The sequence below is a fragment of the Plecotus auritus genome (genome assembly GCF_963455305.1).
Source record: "Plecotus auritus genome assembly, chromosome: 2".
NCBI lineage: Eukaryota > Metazoa > Chordata > Mammalia > Chiroptera > Vespertilionidae > Plecotus > Plecotus auritus.
Genome location: NC_137771.1, coordinates 32155975 through 32174912, shown reverse-complemented (window position 1 = coordinate 32174912; position 18938 = coordinate 32155975). Strand labels below are relative to the sequence as shown.

At 41.1% G+C, this 18938-nt stretch overlaps 1 protein-coding gene across 2 annotated transcripts in view; it reads right to left on the bottom strand.

Moving 5' to 3' along the window:
• The window catches only part of USP24 (ubiquitin specific peptidase 24), a 129079-nt gene extending 112282 nt beyond the window's left edge, over positions 1-16797 (bottom strand). Inside the window, exon 1 of one of the 2 annotated variants that reach the window (XM_080654491.1) lies at positions 16301-16797. In XM_080654491.1, coding sequence (XP_080510617.1) covers positions 16301-16618 — 318 coding nt within the window. In that variant the 5' untranslated portion in view covers positions 16619-16797. The remainder of the gene's footprint in view (positions 1-16300) is intronic. The other variant, XM_080654490.1, reaches the window with a different exon arrangement.
• Positions 16798-18938: the final 2141 nt, after the last annotated feature.

Genomic DNA, 18938 nt, shown 5'->3' with positions numbered 1-18938 from the left:
CCCCAGTAGGAGGTGTGCAGGAGGCAGCTGATTGATGTTTCTCTCTCATCGATGTTTCTAACTCTCTATCCCCTTCCTTTCCTCTCTGTAAAAAATCAATAAAATATATTTAAAAAATAAAAATAAAACACAAAAACTAAATAAACCAAACCAAAAAAAGAAATCTGATCCCATTTCTTACTTGTTCAGAAATCTCCATTAGCACCCAGCTGCCTACAGGTGCCTAGAAAATGAAAGCAAGTTTCCGGCACTGGCATGCAAGGCTCTTCACCACCTGTGACGGTATTTGGAGATGGCACTTTGGGGAGGTGATTAAATCAGGGGAGCTCTGCTCTTATAAAAGAGATCACAGAGAGCTTCCTTGTTCCTACCACCAAGTGAGGTAATAGTGAGAAGACAACCATCTATGAACCAGAAGTGAGTCCTCACCAGATGGTGAATCTTGACCTTGGATTTCCTAGCCTGCAGAACTGAGAAATAATTTTGTGTTCTTTATAAGCCTTCCAGTCTACAGTATTTTGTTATAGCACTCCAAACAAACTGAGACTTTCTTCAAAACCAGTTTAAATATCACCTCTTCAACAAAATTTTCAAGATTCCTCCTTGTAAAGTAAGGTATTCTGTCCTCTAATTTTATAAAGAATTCTTATTCAGTATTTTTCTTTGCCTGAGAACCTATATATATATATAAAAACCTAAGTGACCGGATGACCGAATGATTGGTCGACCAGTCGCTATGACACACTGATCAGCAGGGGGACAGATGCTAAACGCAGGAGCTGCCCCCCTGGTGGTCAGTGCGCTCCCGATCGCCACTCAGCTGACTGACGTGCGCCAGACACAGGGCTCATGGCTGGCCACCACAGCCCAGAGACCGCAGCAGAGGGACAGCAAGCCTACTGAGCGACGGCAGCAGGCACAGCCGGGCTCAGGATGAGCAGGAGTGGCAGGTGGCGTTGGACTGCCGGTTTCAGCCTGATCCCCACAGGCCACACCGAGGGTCCCCACCAGTGCACAAATCCGGGCCTCTAGTATATTAATGAAGAAAACACATTCTGCTACTGACACTTGAACACTTCCTATCACAGACAATAAATAAGAGCTTACAATTTCTTGTAAGGAGCATGTTATAACAAAGTGCTGTGAAAGTATATAAGAAGTGGAACCCAGGGAATATTGTCCAACCTTAAAAAGAAAGGAAATCTTGCCCTGGCCAGGTGGCTCAGTTGGTTGGAGCGTCATCCTGTGCACCAAAAGGTTGCAGTTTCGATTCCGGGTCAAGGTACATACTTAGGTTGCGGGTTCAATCAATCCCAGGTTGGGGCCCATTTGGGAGGCAACAATCAATGTTTATCTCTCTCTACCCCTCCCTTATTTTCTCTCTTTAAAAATTAACAAGCATATCCTCGGATGAGGATTAAAAAATAAAGAAAGAAGGGAGGGAGGGAAAGAAGGAAATCTTGTCACATGCTACAACATGGATGAACTTTGAGAATATTATGCTAAGTGAAATAAGTCAGTCACAAAGTGACAAATACTGTTATATTCCACTTACATGAGGTATCAAAAGTAGTCAAATTCACAAAAAAGTAGAATGGTGGTTAGTAGTTATTTAATATGAGTTTCAGTGCTGCAGGATGAAAAAATTCTGGGGATCTGTTTCACAACTATGTAAATACTAGAGGCCCAGTGCACAAAAGTCCTGTATGGGTAGGGTCCCTAGGCCTGGCCGGCAATCAGGGCCGATCAGGTTCCCCACCTCCTCCTTCCCTCACCACCTTCATACCACCACCGTGCAGTTCCTGCCTCCCCACCTCCTCCTTCCCTCGCTCCCTCAGCGCCCCACGGCTAACACCACTGGTCCCCCTGGTGTTCAGCGCACGTCATAGCGAGCGATCAAACTCCGGAGGGGACAATTTGCATATTAGCCTTTTATTATATAGGATATAGGATGCCTTACACAACTGAACTGTACACTCAAAAATGGTTATGACGGTAAATTTTATGTTATGTTTTTAAAAATAATTTTAAAAAAGAACAAGAAGGCGCCTCAGCATAATCATGGTGAAAAGTTGCCTATAAATGAAATGACATTTAAATTAAGGCCTAAGCATCTAACTTCTTTACCATAACTTTAAATCTATGGTTAATCCTTAGTCTTCATCTTACCTACTTCATCAGCAACATCTAAAACAGCTGCCCACTCCCTTCTGCTGGAAACACATCCTTCACTTGACTTCGAGGACAGAGCCTGGTTCCTCTCACCTTCACTAGCCACTGCTCAATCTCCTTTGCTGGTTCCTTGTCATCACCCTAGCCTCTAAACCAGGGGTGGGCAAACTTTTTGACTCGAGGGCCACAATGGGTTCTTAAACTGGACCGGAGGGCCGGAACAAAAGCATAGATGGAGTGTTTGTGTGAACTAATATAAATTCAAAGTAAAGGAGCGGAGGGGAGAGCAAGAGAACCCGATAGAACAGCCGGATCCGGCCCGTGGGCCGTAGTTTGCCCACGGCTGCTCTAAACACTGGAGAACCTTGGAGCCCAGTACTCAGACCTCTTCTTTATACATATGCACTCCCTTATGGTCTCACTAAGTAGAATCTAATGCAGTGTTTCTCAACTTTGTTTTCATTATGGCTCCTTCAAGGAGCCTTTTAAACATTTTTTTTCTCAATCATCCCATATCCATTAATTAAATACTAAATAAGATTGTACTGGGTAGGGTTGACTTTTGGAGCAAACCACTGTAATGTCTAAGATTTTTTTCACTCCCTCCCCCCAAGAACCAATGCCCCCTTTGGAGTGCTATTGTCCCTGTTGACAATGCATAGTCTAATGGTTTTCAATACCACCTCTAAGCTGAAGGCCCTCACATTTATCTCTTCCCTCTTCCCTAGGCTCCACACATCTATCCAATTCCTTCTTTGATATCTTTACTGGGATATTTAATAGTCTTCTTAAATGAACATGTCCGAAAACAAACTCCAGACTTTGCAACCGGCTTGTGTCACCTCCCTGTTCAGAATCCTCATTACAGTTGCCTACAAGGCCCTAGAGAGGAGCTGCCTCTCCTCCATCTTTGACCTCATCTCCCACTCTTCCATTCATTCACTAAGTTCCAGCCATACTGGCCTCCCTGCTGCTCCTCAACATGCCAGCCATGCTCCTCTCCATGGCGTTGCACTAGGTGTGTGCCTTCTAGTTAGCACAAGAGTCAGCAAAGTGCATACAGCCCAGGGCCTCTTTTACTGGAACGCAGATGCGCTTACTGGGTTAAGTAGTCTATGGCTGCTTTTGCACTACAATAGCAGAGCCAAAGAGCTGCAACAGAAACAGAAACTATATGCCCTGCAAAGCCTGAAATATTTACTATCTAGCCTTTCTGCTTTATTTTTTTCTATAGCACTTATCATCTGATATTCTACGTTTTACTTATTTATCTCGGTTGTTGTCTGTTTCCCCTAACCTAAAGTATAAGCTCTCCAGGGCAGAAATTTTGTTTGTTTGTTGCATTAGCACCAACAATCCCTGATACAGAGTGGTCTGGTTATTCAATAAATATTTGATGAATGAATAAATGTTAAGCACTTAATAAATACTTATAAAATGAAAGAGAAGAGGAAGGAATTCTAGGCACAGAGAATTATATGTGTGAGGGTCCTTACCAAAGAGAAGAAAATGCTTTAAATATATCACACTCTATCTCCTAACACCAGACAATGAATTGTATTAAACTTGATCTATTTACAGGCTTGGTGCCCCATTTACATTGTGTTACTAGATGAGAGAAGCTGTATCTAATTCTCCAGCTACTACTCCCAGTGTTTTACCCTTTATCTGATACCTAAATTCCTTCTAACATCTCCAGAAATATCCCAGAGCCTCTGCCTAAATATGTCTAGTGATCAGGCGCTTATGACATTTTGAGACTGACTGTTCTTTTGCAGATAAAAGTTCAAAGTATCTCTTCATGTAATTTGAACTAATAACCTACCCTGACCACAGTCACATGGGATATATTATTTTCTGTGAACCTTCATTTCTCTACTTGTGAAAAGGAGACTGCCATTTGTTTTGTTTATAACCACAAAGGGTTTTTATGAGTCCTAAATAAGATGATGTATGTGAAAATGCTCTGTAAATTCAAACATCATGTAAATAAAAGTCAAGTAGCTTTAAGTCCCACCATTAGCTGTGTGATTTTAGATCAAGGTTTCTTAACCTTGACACTACTGACATGTTAGGAGGCACAATTCTCTGTTGAGGGGGCTGTTCGTGCACTGCAGGATGTTTAGCAGCATCCCTGTCCTCTATACACTAGTGCCAGTAGGACCCTCCAGCTGTGACAACTGGAAAGGTCTCCAGACATTGCCAAATGTCACTTGGGAGCAAAATCACCCCTGCTTGAGAGCCACTGTCTTAAATATCCTCATACTTCAGTTTCATCTATAAGTGAAAACATCTACCTTTAGATCCAAGATCCCTTTTGGCTCTAAAAATGCTAAATTTCTATAAGAGATCTGAATAAAGATGATCGAAAAAGTATAGTCTTATTAATGAGGAACAAGGTATGTCATGAAAAAATTAATATTTTTGTTCAGTTTTCCTTATTACCTGGATAATAAAACTTCCTAGTATAGTTTAAATGATTCAATTATATAGTCCTTTAAAAATAAACAAGAGAATTAAGTTGTTTTAAAAAATGTATCAAAGACTAAAAAAGTAAAGACTATTCTAGAATCTACATTAAAGGGGCATGATAATCAATTTCAGTGCATAATCTTGACTCAATCTTGGATTAATTTTTAAAATGTCTATAAAGGGTATTTTTGGTAAAGGTGGGAAACTCTGAATATGGACAAAATAATAGGGAATGTTAATGCATCACTGTTAAATTCTTCTGGCAAGATAACAGTATTGTAGGTCTATAGGAGAATGTCTTTGTCCTTAGGAGATTCATATTGAAGTGTTAGGAGTCAAATGCCATGATGTTTGCAATTTATTTTCAAAGGGTTAAAAAAAAAAAGTGTGTGTGTGTGTGTGTGTGTGTGTGTAATTATACATCCTAGAGACAGAGGATAGATAAAGCAAATGTGACAAGATGTTTGCAAATCTTGAATTAAGGTGAAGGGCATGCAAGTGTTCTTTGTACTATTCTTTCAACTTTTCCATTGGTTGATAATTGTTCACGATAAAAACAGGAAAAACACATCTAGCGTACAAATCAAATTACGTCCACATTGGATTTTCAGTTGACCATAGCGCGCACGCGCAGACACACAGACACACACACACACACACACACACACACACACACACACACACACACACACAACTTTTCCAGCACTTTATTAAGTACTTTACCCAATACTCCCTACTCTGTCAGAATCTCCTGGAATGGTCAGAGGCTCTGTTGGGGACAAGCTATTCTGAACAAACAATCCTAGTGATTCTGACCTAGTGCTGGCCATCCCTTCCCAACCTTCAATAGGGTATGAACTCTAAAAGCAAGGCTGTGTCTTAGCAATCAGAAGCCAGACCACAGCTAAAGGCATTCAATAAATATTTGTTCAGTGTTAAACAAATGGTTCCCATACTACTGTTTCTTTTCTCCTCCTACTTCCCCTCTGCAGATTTTTTTTTTTAAACACTGGGGTGAGATAGAAAGGGTAAAAAAATGAAGTGTCTCAGTAGCTTTACGTCAAAATAAACTCAGATTAATGATAACATCATTAATCATTATTAGAGTAATAAATAGGACAACCCAAAACAAAAAACAACTCTAAAAATCAGTTTCCTGTTTTAATTGTACTGTAGCAGTCATGCTTTCTTTTTCTTCCCCAGAAATGACAATTTCTACAAATAATCTTCTCCTTTCTAAGGTATAGCTCAACTATGCCATGTAACAAAGCTGTATTAAAAACAGAATGGCAAACAGTCCTACCAAAGGCTAAAAAAAAAAAAAAAATGTTAGTTTTAGCATATATTATGTTCTTTCCTGTGAGTAATAGTTTTCTACGTGAGCTACGGAAACAAACTTATCAAGCAAAGGGAATGCTACCAAATACCAAAGCTCAGATTTAAAGTGTTATGTCCAAAATTGTGCCCATTATAAAGACACTAGAGGCCTGGTGCACAAAATCCATGCATGGGTAGGGTCCCTAGGCCTGGTCGGCGATCAGGGCCAATCAGGGCCTTCCTTCCCCTGGCTGCGGGCTGCCAGCCAGGGCCTTCCTTCGTTCTGTGCCGCCCCCGGTGGTCAGTGCACGTCATAGCAAGCGGTTGAACTCCCAGTCGGTGGAACTCCCGAGGGGGCAATTTGCATATTAGCCTTTTATTATATAGGATTGGCAACAATTAAAAAAATGTTCCCTCCCACAAACTGTAAAACAGGTAAAAACCATGGCAGAAATCTGTTATAAGACTTAACCAAAATGTATGTTACCTATAAGCTATGGTATAGATTATTTTAGGCAAAATTGGCTTTACAAGACTATCTGTAATCCTTGAATGGAGGAAAATGTATTCCAAATGGTAATGCCAACGAAGATTTTCCAAATAAGACTGTTTCATTTAATTTAGCACCTGCTATGTCAAGGGTTACCCCGGACTTTATGGGAAATACAGAAAAGCAGATTCTGTCCTCAAAAACCTGAAATTCAGTCTGGGTGACAAATAAATGAGTAATCCCAATACAATAATTCTAAGACAGAGATATGTAGAGTTTCTATTCCAACTTAAGAAAGGACTTTTAAGTTAGAGGGAAACATGAATGGGAAGAAGTGTAATGCAAGGTACCAAGCTCTAACAGAAAGCCATTGGCAAACCTGATTAACATACTTGTGGTATGTTAGCATCTTGAGTCTCATGGGACTTGCTAGACTGAAATAAGGGGGCTGCTATTCATGACCTCTCTCTGCCAACAGGAAGCCTGTGTTAAATCTACTCTGTGAAGAAAGGATCAATTGATGTCACAGAGACAGTGCTGTGGACCAACTCATACTCTAATGTGGCAAGAAAAGGGGAAAGAAGGATAAGGAGGATGTGCCAGGTAGGAGAAAAAGCATATACATAGGAAAGGAGTCATAAAAGGACTTGACATATTTTAAGCCTAATTTTTCTTAAGGTATCCTCTAAGAGTTAATAATATACCCTATATATATCCTGTATTCATTAATATATATAATCTAAGACAAGTGTTATGTTTTTAGCATCTTAACACCATTCCAAGCCATCAATGAAAACGTTTAATTTCAAAGCTGCAAGTGTATAATACATCCCAGTTGATACTTATAATAAACACTATACTTGACAGAACAAAAAGGCAATTTTAAGGAAGTAAAAGATACACACCTGAAACAGATAAATTAGGTCATATACTATTTCAAAAGATTTATACGCTGACTATTAAGCTTATTTTTAAGTACCCAATACCCATGTGCAACTGGGGTAGACTTAGGCAGGAGCTCGCTAATCCTTGTCAGGTTTACTAGGATACTAAGTAGACAGACACAGCACTTTCACAAGTGATACCACTTGCTCAATCTTCCCTTCCTCAACCCGAACCAACTTTTATAAATTTATTAGTAAATGTTGACATTAAAAAATGCTTAATGGGAAATCAAGATGAACATCTTGGGGGGATAGGGGAAGGGACAAATCAAATGTCAACTTTGTCGTGCTAACCCAAACTAATATCTAACAAAGGAAATGGTGATGATTAAAATACAGCAAATTTGTGAGGAAGGATGATATATTAAAGATCACCTACAGAAAAAGAATTCCTCATGTCAGAAAGACAGTGTGGTAAAGTATACAAAATACATCTTGTGAGGCAGAAGGCTGGTTCCCTCCCTGATTTTGCTAATGATCCAAGAGGTCCTCTCCCTAAATTTACAAGATTTAATACCATTAAGATCCCCAAGGTCCCTTTCAGCTCTTCAATTTTAATCTTTAAATTCAGAACTTTTAATTTTGTTTATTGGAATAGGAAGAGTAGAAGGTAGGAAATAGTCTCTGTTCTACAGAGTATTTTTGTTTTATAGAGTGGATCTTGTTAAGTATTTTTTTTTCTCCCATAGTATAATCACTACGAACTGGGTGAATCCAAAGTAACTCTATGCTGATTTTGATCTTCAAGTCTCATAAAAATGCTTGGAATTCCTTTACCACAGGTAAGTTTTATTCTCCAACCATAAAATCCTCAAAGTAATGAAAAACAAACAGGACTTTCTTGTTATTCTCTACAGATATCAGTATATCACAAACAAACTGCCAATTGTTGTTATGGTTCAATTTTTTAATTTTAATATATGTATGTATATATGTATAGATATCTTTGCCTGACATAATTTCAACACTGAGATTACCGATTACTCAAGAGATACCTGACATTTTCTCAAAAATAAATATGATATACAGGATGATCTATTGCTACTGCAACTTACCAAAACATTTCAAGTGAAGTGTACACCATGAGAAATAAATCTAACAAAATGAAAATTACTAACATTTTCAAAGTATTATTTTAGCAAAGACAGTCTACTCCAACATGAAACTGACCACAAAAAAAAAACCAAAACACAAAATACTAATAAGCTAACATAACCTAAGGATTTCTAATGTTATTAATCCCAGGCAGGTTTTCATTTACAGGTAGAGTTACTACTATTTCCACCATCATTTTATTTCTAAAATCAACATTCCTCTAGCTTTAAAACAGCTTTTTGTATTATCAACAACCAGAGATTTTTTAGCCTAAAGTAAGACTAAAGCAATTTCTCTTTTCTGGGAAAAGAGTAAAGAGTAAACATTAATGACTTTAGGACAAAAAGCAATGACATTTAACTGAGATAATTAGCACCATTCTTAAAGGAGATACTAGTTGAAAGAATCATCAACCTACCAATATTAAACATCCAACAAGTAAATAAATACAAATTCCGTACATTTCATAGCACTAAAGAAATATCTTGAAAAAAAAAATCACTTGGTTTATGGCAATGGATACCACTACAGATCAAATTCCATCACAAACAATTCTTAAGGCACTAATCAAATGATTTTGATAGATAGATCTGAGCTCTTTCATATTTAACCCTCAACTCTTCAAGGCCTCTAGTTTCTGAATTACAACTTATTAGACTCAAAGCATAAGAAATCCACCAGCCTTTAAATTGTAAAAGGGAAGGGACTATGTGTGATTGGCTCACTGTCCTATTAACACCTCGCTCAGTGCCTAGCACACAGTAAGTGCTCAATAAAAACCTACTAAAGGAATGGCTGTTTTGTTAAATGGCCTACGAACTAGTTTTGTTGCTGTGACATTTTTAGTTTAATGTCTGTTTTTTATCATCAGTATTTGATTTTTATTACTATTTAATATAAATCTAGAATTTTTAAAATTTATATTCCATTTAACAAAAAACCCAGAAATAGTATCCCGCCCTCTTAAAAATAGACATGAGACATTATATAAAAGACAGAGTCACGTGAGTAGAAAGCTTCTTGAAAATAACAGACAAAATTGGGTGTAGAGCCTACCAACAACCCAACCATCATGACACTGCCACAGGCTATTAGGCTACAGAGGTGACAAGGGAAAGCTGTGAGGGCCAGGTGTGCACCTCTCTTCCACCCCTTTGGCAAATCAACACCATGCTCAAAGACAGCTGTCTTTAAAATACAGTCACAGACCTCTGCCCTGAGTACTGAAAAGCTGGCAGGTAATCTAAAGGCCAAACGCATCTGAGTCATAAATGACAATATTCTAAAAACAATTAAGACAAAATGCTATGAGATACTACTTGAGAACTGGGGGGAGCATGCAGAAAAAGAGAAGGGCAGGAAAAACAACTAAACAGAAATTCCACTAAAGCTTAAACTGTGACTCAAATTTGAAAAGTCCTGCTGAGTCGCATCTTCCCAACCAATTTTCTTACAAGGAGAACTAATTAGAAACTAATATTCTAAATAAAATATTTCTAACACAAACACCTTAAACTTAAGTGAAAGCATATCAAATAGTGTCAATCGAATTTCACAACACAAATAACTGGCGAAGTTACTACAAAAAGCAACTTGTGTGCTGGAACAATGAAACTTATCTTTGGAAGTGAGAAGACTTTGGTGGGCACCTAAGATGTTATTTCTCTTTAAGGAAAAAAGAAATCTTCAAGTCATCCCTAGAAAAAGATTACACGATCTTTCCATTTCAATTTCTGGGGAGATTATCAGAATAAAATTTTGACTCAATTGTGTTAGTTCTTTTCTTAAGAACACTTAAAAAATAAACCAAACCTACAGTTACTTGCTCCATTAACTAACTTAAGGTTAATTTCTAAAACAAGTAGATTCCACTTCCCTCTCCTTCCCACCTATACAAAAAAAAAAAAAAAAAAAAGTAAGCCACCAATGGTGGAAACCAGGCTTCTCACTGTTGGATAGAGAAACGGACTGATAAACATATAATTAAAAAACAAAACTGTTATAAAATACTATCCCAAAAACTATCACAGATTATCAACAATAATGTTATCTACTAATAAAAGCTTAAGAAAAAAATTTATAAATCAATTGTGATTAATAAATGTTTCCATACTGAATAATAAAAAATCCCATAATAATTAGAAATACAAATGTAAAAAAGAAACAAAAACTCCCTTCAAGGTGAGATAAAACATTTACTCTTTTGAAAACGAAGCCCAATTTTCTTAGTAGTGCCTCTGCATTCTAGTATCCTCAGTATTTTCCAAACCTGAAGCTACTTCTTTATGTGCCCAACTTCCTTCTCTTTCATTTTTTTAAAAAAACTAAAATCTTGGTAAAACGTGTTACATATTCCTGACCTTTCTTAAACAGAGCATATTGGAACCATTTTTTGAATGTGGCACCATTAAAAATAGCCGCTCAGGGTCATGAAGCACAGAAAGCTTTCATATTGCTCTATACAAATTGGTTGGCCTGTTTTGTTTGAGTCTGCTTTTAAGGTTTTCCTGTCCCCTTTTACCATTGAGCTGCTTCCTATCCCCACTTCTATCATCAAATGTGCATGCCTCTAACAGCTCATCACCTCATGTTTGGACTACTACAAAACCCTTCTAATTTGCTACTTTTAATTGGATAGGAAACCCAGTATTAAAACTTATTTGAACTATAATTTAAGTTACAATATAAATGAGTGGAAAGTATGAGCTTAGTGAATTAAATGTATAGAACTGTTTTGAAATTGTTTAATGTTATATTTAACATTATATATTTTTCCTCAATTTGTTAAAACATTACAACATTTACTTTTCTAATATTGTAATTGGTTTCAAATTCTAAGCTAATAGCATTATTAGGCTGTATACAGCTGTACTACCTACTATGATTTCACTAGAACTACACACTCAATGACACATAAAAGGTACTTCCTTCATGTCTAATTACATTCATTCTAATAGCATATGGCGAGTTAATAACAAGGTAAGAATCTATTAGATGAACTCACAAACCTAATTCCCAAAGGAGATACATATATACTATAAAGAAATTTTTATTTCAAAAATTGAGCTATCTTTCAGACTCCTTATTTTTATTTCATTTACTTTCAACTGATTATGGGTTATATATTCAAATCACTAATAATTAACTAAAATTCAGTTGATATTTACTCCATACTTAAATGTACTAGGGTTGTATATTTTAGGGGAAAGGGACATAATTTTTAATATAAATATTGATGGTATTATAATTTTAATTCATTTACAACTACTACTTACTAAGGGTGGGGGGGGGGAGGCAGAAATTAGGTAAATTAAGAAATTACAAATTAATGTGATTTTTATTTTTGTCATTATAGCATGACCAGCTTTGGGGCTCTTAAATAATAAAGAAGCAATGAAATCTTGCAAACACTTTTGACAAAATAATTCCAGAAGGAATGTACACATTAAAACAATAACAAGGAGTTCACAATATTGCTAGACAACAGTATTAAATGTCACTTTTAAGAATATTAATTATCACAGAAAGGTATTTCTAGCTGTTAACAGAAATCTCCTTGAAAAACCATTTTGGTATTTTCTAAAGACAAATAAGGAGACTTAATAATAAATAAGATACATTTCACAGTTAAATTTTATAAGATGCCCACAACAGTACCTGGTTCTGATTTCTACTGGTCCCTTTAACAGGATCACAAGTCTTAAAGGACCAACTCTCCCACTTGGTGAAGGGCAGAACCATGGGCATGCCCTTAGCAGTGGCCAGAGGGGTTTATATTACCCACATAAGAAACAGTAAAGAACTCTGACAGTGGGAGTGTTAAATATCTGAATAAATTATTTAGAGCAGTTGTCAGATCTCACTCTCTTTAATATTAGAACAGGCTCTCACCAGCCTTGGAAAGGTTCTGAAGAAATGCTATTCAAAATCAAAACTGGATAGCTTCTTGAAGTTCCTTCCAGACTCAGAAACTAAGAATTATACATACATCCACATCCAACACTACTAACACCAAACACAAGTTTCCTGCAAAGCAATACCTTTACTTAATAGAGGAAATTAAAAAGGTGGCTTTCTGTGAAGTTTTATGTGTTCTGCTAGATAGCTGGGTCTTTTTTATCTGCATTCTCCTGGCTTCCATGGAACCAGAAGTTAACGGCTTTTACTTTCCAAAATTTAATTTTTAAACCAAATCCTAATTATAGCATGGACCCAAATTACTAAACTGATTTCCCTAATGAGCTACATGACCTTGGGAAGGTACTTCTTGTAAAATGAGAGGCCTTGCCCTAAGATCAACTAGAATGCAACCTTCCTGTTTTGTTCTGCACCATACTCCCAGCCCCAGTATAAGGAAGGCATTAATGACAGGATCATTACTGAATGAGAGGATCATTCCTGTCCCCAAACTACAAATATAAATGTAATCATCTTTCTTTTAAAAACAATTAGATTTTAATCTGTATATTAGGTTTTAATCTATATATTCCCAAACATTTTTAAGAGGACACTGAAACTAAAATTTCCTATTCAATAAGTTTTATATAATTCATTTTTCAGAAATAAAACGGGTAAATCATACAAGAACCGACAAACTTCACCCAGTTTGTTACACTTCCCTTTTCTTCATCCCTTTTAACCCATTACTGTATCTTGTCTCTTTCCTTTGAAACAAAAATTGCTGGTAGAGAGAACATGCACTGAATTTGCAGTGAGAAGGCCTGAGTTCCATTCCTATCTCTTTCATTAACTAGCTCTATAGGGCCAAGCCACTTCCCCTTTGGGGTCTGCAAGACTGCATTTGTAAAGCAAGATAACTAAACTAATTATTAATTTCTAAAATCTGCTTTAAAAATATTTAATTCTCCTTTTATTCTAATTACTATTCTATTCCTAATGCCATGATTCAATGCTTGCCACCTTATTCCTAGACTTGCACAGTAGCCCCCAACGTATTGTATTTCCTTATTTTTCCTTCTTATCCTAAAACTAGAGGCCCGGTGCACAAAAATTCATGCACTAGTGGGGTCCCTCGGCCTGGCCTGCAGAATTGGCTGAAACTGGCTCTCCGACATCCCCTGAGGGGTCCTGGATTGCGAATGGGCGCAGGCCAGGCTGAGGGACGCCACTGGTGCAAGGTGGCCACCGGTCAGGGCCAGGGAGGGATGCAGGAGGGCTCCAGGGAGTGTCCGGCCCATCTTGCTCAGACCTGATCGGCCGGACCCTATCAGCAAGCTAACCTACCAGTTGGAGCATCTACCCCCTGGTGGTCAGTGCATATCATAGCAAGTAGTTGAGTGGCCTTAGCATATCATTAGCATGTTACACTTTGATTGGTTGAACGGACGACTAGACACTTAGCATATTAGGCTTTTATTATATAGGATGAATTCAATCCTAAAACCATGAATTAAGCAGAGTCTAAAACTCAGTCTTTAAAGTCAGAGAGACCCAGGTTTAAATTAAGACTCTGCCACTAACTAACCATATCTCTAAAATGGTGATATTATTAACTACCTCACTAAGGATTAAATAAACTATATACAAAGTACCTAATACAATGCCTGACATGTTGAAATACTCAACAGCAATTAGCAACTTTCCCTATTCCCCAAGATCAAAAGTTTCAGTTTCCCACTATAGCAAGGGTGATCAATAAGCTGCACAGGTGGCATGCAAGAAGACTTATAAGAGGCAAAAATTGGGTTAAACTTTCTCACCAGGTTCCTGTGTCTGCCTGTATTCTGCCAATTTGCTTCTGGGTAAAGCAGCCTCAGTCACCAGCTCCTTGTGAATTCTCAAAATTAAATGGTGCAGCCTCCCCAGACCAAATCGACAGTTCAAGAGGAAATGAAAACTGGACACAACTCCTCAAATAGACATAGATCCTCTTGGTTTTACCTGAAAGCAAACTTCTTAGCCTACCATCATGTGAAAAGCCAGTTCCAATATTTTGTACTTAAATGTACAGGTAATATAGCTAATATTAAAGTACCATTAAGCATTGTAATTTAACTTCGTTTTTCAATCACAGAAAATTAAAATGTGACAAAAGAATAAAACTTCTCACAAAATGAGGATTTTCTCACTGAGCTTTGCAGAGTTACACAAATGCCTCAGCAAAAGCAATGGCTTTTTTATTTCAAAACTGGGTCAAAAGTGGAAGGAACAAGAAGAGGAGTAATGGGGGCTTGCTTGCAAAGAGAAGCTTATTTCTTATAAAGTGACTTAAGTACAGTTAGTTAATGATATGGAATTTTTAAAAAATTTCCAAACTAGGAATAACAATCTTACTGCCATACATTAATCAATGATACAGCTGAGTTACTGGGTAACACAGGGCATTCAAGTGTATAGAAGTCTGGAAACCAAAGAAATCTTGGGAAGAAAGTGCCCAAGATTTTGAAGTGCCTTCTCTTCCAAGCTACTTAAGTCCAAGCAATTGCTGCAAAAGTATGTAAGTAAAAGGATATAACACTAATATAACACTATTTAGGGAAACATCTTGCAGAAGGCTTAGTTTCATTAAGAATTATCCCCCCCCCAAAAAAAAAAAAATAAAGAATTAACCAAATTCCTATATCTACTTAAGAACACAAACCACCAACTGAAAATGTGTTCTTCTGTGATCAGGCCCACCAGCTCTACTGGACCCTTTGAAATACACTACCCAATGAATCTGACGGAAATTCCTGCCACCAGCTGCCATGTTGCTTCTGGTTCATCATTTTTTAAACAGCAGTTAAAGTTCATCCACACACCCCCACCCTCAATGTTCTTTGCTCACATCCCAAATTAAACAGCCCTAATTTTCTCTACCCAGACTTGAGATTTATCATCAAAGACATTCACCTCGATGACTTTCCTCCTCTACTCCCATTTATCTCCTCTGCATACAGTCCCTTTCCCAGGCCAGTTTTCCCTCATTTATGACCTTATCTATGACCAGGACTCTCTTCACGCAGTCTTGGTTCCAGCTTCATCCTCCTATTCCAGTCCCCATCACTGCCCAGTCCCTCCTCAGCTACATTCGAGCCCCGGCCTCTGACCTCTAACCTCTCAGTCCAATCCCCACCGTTTTTAATACCTGACCTTATTAACGCCTTCGTCCCCCCCCACCCCACCCGCCCCACTCCGCACCAGACCTTGTTGCAGCTGTGTGTCCCCCACCCCCCACCGTATACCAAGTCCTGTCACCCCGGCCCTGCCCAGCCCCTCTTCATGTTAGATCCTGCCCAATCTTCCTCTTTTGGGTATTCGACTAAATAAAACCCAAACCCCACTCCTCATCCCAGCGATCCTCCCTTGTGCCTAGCAAAGGGCCACTCGGGCTGGCCCATCACACTTTCTGTCCGACTCTGAACCGGGTGCGTCTCCCATTCATTCACGGGAACCCGGTGTCACGAAATCTCAGACCCTAGCCTAGTCTACTAGTCCCCCATTTCTGCCTCCCGAGACACCGTCCTCACAGTCCAGGCCACCGTGCCTTCCCCATCTCCGAGGCCGGCCTGGGACCCTCCAGCCCATCCGCGACCCGGGCTGGCTCCGCGCGCGTGCTCAGCCCCGGAGCCTGGAGACCCCTCCTCACCCTACCGCGCAAACCAGCCCTGCACCCCAAGCCCCATTCGGCCCTTCTCTAGGGGTCCTTCTCCCCACTTGACCCCAGTGCGGTGACCTCCGCCCCCGACGATCCCGGGGCTCCACACCCTCGGGTTCTGCGCCCCACACCTATTCCCTCTGCACGCCGCCCAGTGGGGTGTGTCCCCTCCACCCACCCGCCTCACAGCGGGGTCACGGCTCCCCTGCTCACCTCGGCGTCCACCACCTCGTGGTAGGCGGGCGGGGGGTCGAAGCCGCCGCCGCCGCCTCCGGTGCTGCCACCGCGGGAGGGGCCGCCGTCCCCGCCGCCGTCGCCGCGCGGGCCCCCGCCGGGCCCGGGGCTGGGGCCGCCGCCGCTGTCCATGGGCTCGTAGCCGCCGTAGTCCAGGCCCGGCCGCTCGTTGGTGAGCAGCGCCACGGCCTCATTGATGTCGTTCTTGGCCAGGCGTAGGGCCTTGCGGATGGTGGCGGGGTCCGAGAAGCCCATGCACAGCAGTGTGGTCATGTGCTGCTCCTCCTCCGACTCCATGGCGCGGGCCTCCGGGCCGCGCCGGCCGGCGGGCGGCGAAGCTGCGGATGCCGAGCTTTGCGGGCCGCGCGAGGCTGCCTCGGCGCCGTCCCCGCGCTCCGGCGGGCCTCTGCGCTCCCGGCCTGCGCCCTGCGAGGCCGCCGGGCCAGGCTGGGTGCGGGTGTGCGCGCCGCGAGCCAAGCGAGGGCGGTGGGGCGCTCAGGCGCGGCGGCCCGGCCCAGCCCTGCGCGCCGCCATGTTGGCCTCCGCCTCCCCTCCCCTCCCCCGCCGCCGCCGCCCGCACCTCCGCCTCCGCCCGCGGGGCCGCGCCTCCGCTCCCGGAAGTGGCCCGAGGCCCGCGGTTCACGGGAAAGGTTGGAGGTGATTTTTTTTTTTTTTTCTTAAAGGAGCGAAGGGAGGGGCCACGCCGAAAAGCGTCTCTACGGTGAAAGGGCCCCCGCGAAGCCCGGGCGGAGGCGAGGGAGGTCCTCGGTCGTCGCCGCGCCGCTCGCCCATGTCTCCAGCAACAGGCTCCCCCGGGAGCCGGAGGGGCGGGAGCGCAGTGCACCTCGCGGCGCGGAGCGCCCGCCAAGCCCCAAGCCCAGTTTCCAGTGACCGTGGCTCCCTCCGCCTCGCACCCGCACCTCCCGAGTCCCCGCTGGACACCGCGTCCCGACACGCACCGCGTCCTGAATACAATTCACTTGCCGCGACCTCCAGCCCCGCCTGAAATGCCTGGTGCAGAAGGAAATTCACCTGCCACGCTGCCTGAAATACACCCAACGTCGACATGAGTTCATGCCCAAACCGTGCATGTCCACCCACCCGAGCTGAAATGTACCCCCACGTACACTTGACCCAAGTCCCTCCATCTCTCTGAAATCACCTTAAACCGGTTGAAATGAAATCCCAACCTTCACTGAATTTTCCATGCAACATTAAGTGGCCACCAAACCTGACTGAACTCCCCTGAGAGTCTGAAGTACATGTTACAACTTAACTCTCAATCTCAGTGCTGTCTGGGAACACTTCCGCATCACCCTCCCCAGCCACAGACTCTGCTCCCCACCTGATGCTGACCCACCCACCACACACAGCAGCCTCTGGCTCAGGATTCCCTCTACTTCTGCCCGTTGAATCCCTGAGCAATCCTCTCCCCAGTGCTCTATTTGCTTTCTCTTGTCACCTTTAGCATTAGAGCTTAAGGGCCCTATCGCCAGCCCCCTTGACTCCATAAACTCTGGCCCTTGCTATACCCGACACCCCCCTAAATTTCCTTTAATTCACGCTAATCCTCGGTTCTTTTCTTACCCTCTCCAAAGTCATGATGCCTTCTCCTTATCTCACTGAGTACTTGCTAACTTAGTTCATCTCACCAGCTAACCTTTTTATTTTCATCCCATCAAACCCCTCCTATTGCCAACCCAGCAGTCACTAAAATCTCCACTATCCCAAATCTTAAATTAGTAGCAGTACTGAGATAATTTTCTCTGTTAGCAGCTTTTCCCCTGGACCATGAGCCCGTCTTGCTTGGTACTTGCTACCTATGTTTATAAACACCAGCGATTTGATTTACAGGGTGAATTTATCACTGTTGTTTACATTTAGATGGAGTAACTGTGTTCATTGTACTGATTAAAGGCCAGGTTATAGACCAAAGACTAGTCTTAATATTCAAAGGGAGTAAAGTCTCTTAGTTTCTACATGAAAATAAAACAAATTATTCTTCTTACATTTCTGGATAACAACAAAAAACCTACTAGGGAAGAATGCCTATAATTGGATCCAGGTCCAATTTATATTGGAGTGAAATTTTATTGTATCATCAAGTTTTAGGTACTCAGTGAAGTTTTAAATATTTATCTGTGGCATATGAAGAACAAAGGTAATCTAAATCAACCCAAGCAGCCTGTCATAGAGTACATGCCAAGGTATTTAATGTACTCAACAAATAGGTACTGAGTCTGGATCAGGTGCCAGATACTGTTCTTGGCAGTGGTAACGCAAACAGAAAACAAAGCAGACAAAATTTGATGATGGCAAAGTGGTGCATTCAATTTTGTCAAATGAAAAGTTAATTAAGTGACCAAATTAAGAAATGAGCTGCAAGGGGAGAGAAAGGAACAAGTAAAGAAAAAATTGTTTGCCACTAAAATTCAAAACAGAACCCAAGGGAGAATGAGACAGAGCTGACCAATTCAGATGGCACATAAAAAGACTCATCAACAGTGGCAGGTTTATAGAACATGACAGAGGAAGCTGTGCTGAGCTGAGAAGAGGAAGCAGAGAGGGAAGCAGAGAAAAACAAAGTCCGTGATAAAAACTGGAAAGGAGCCACCAC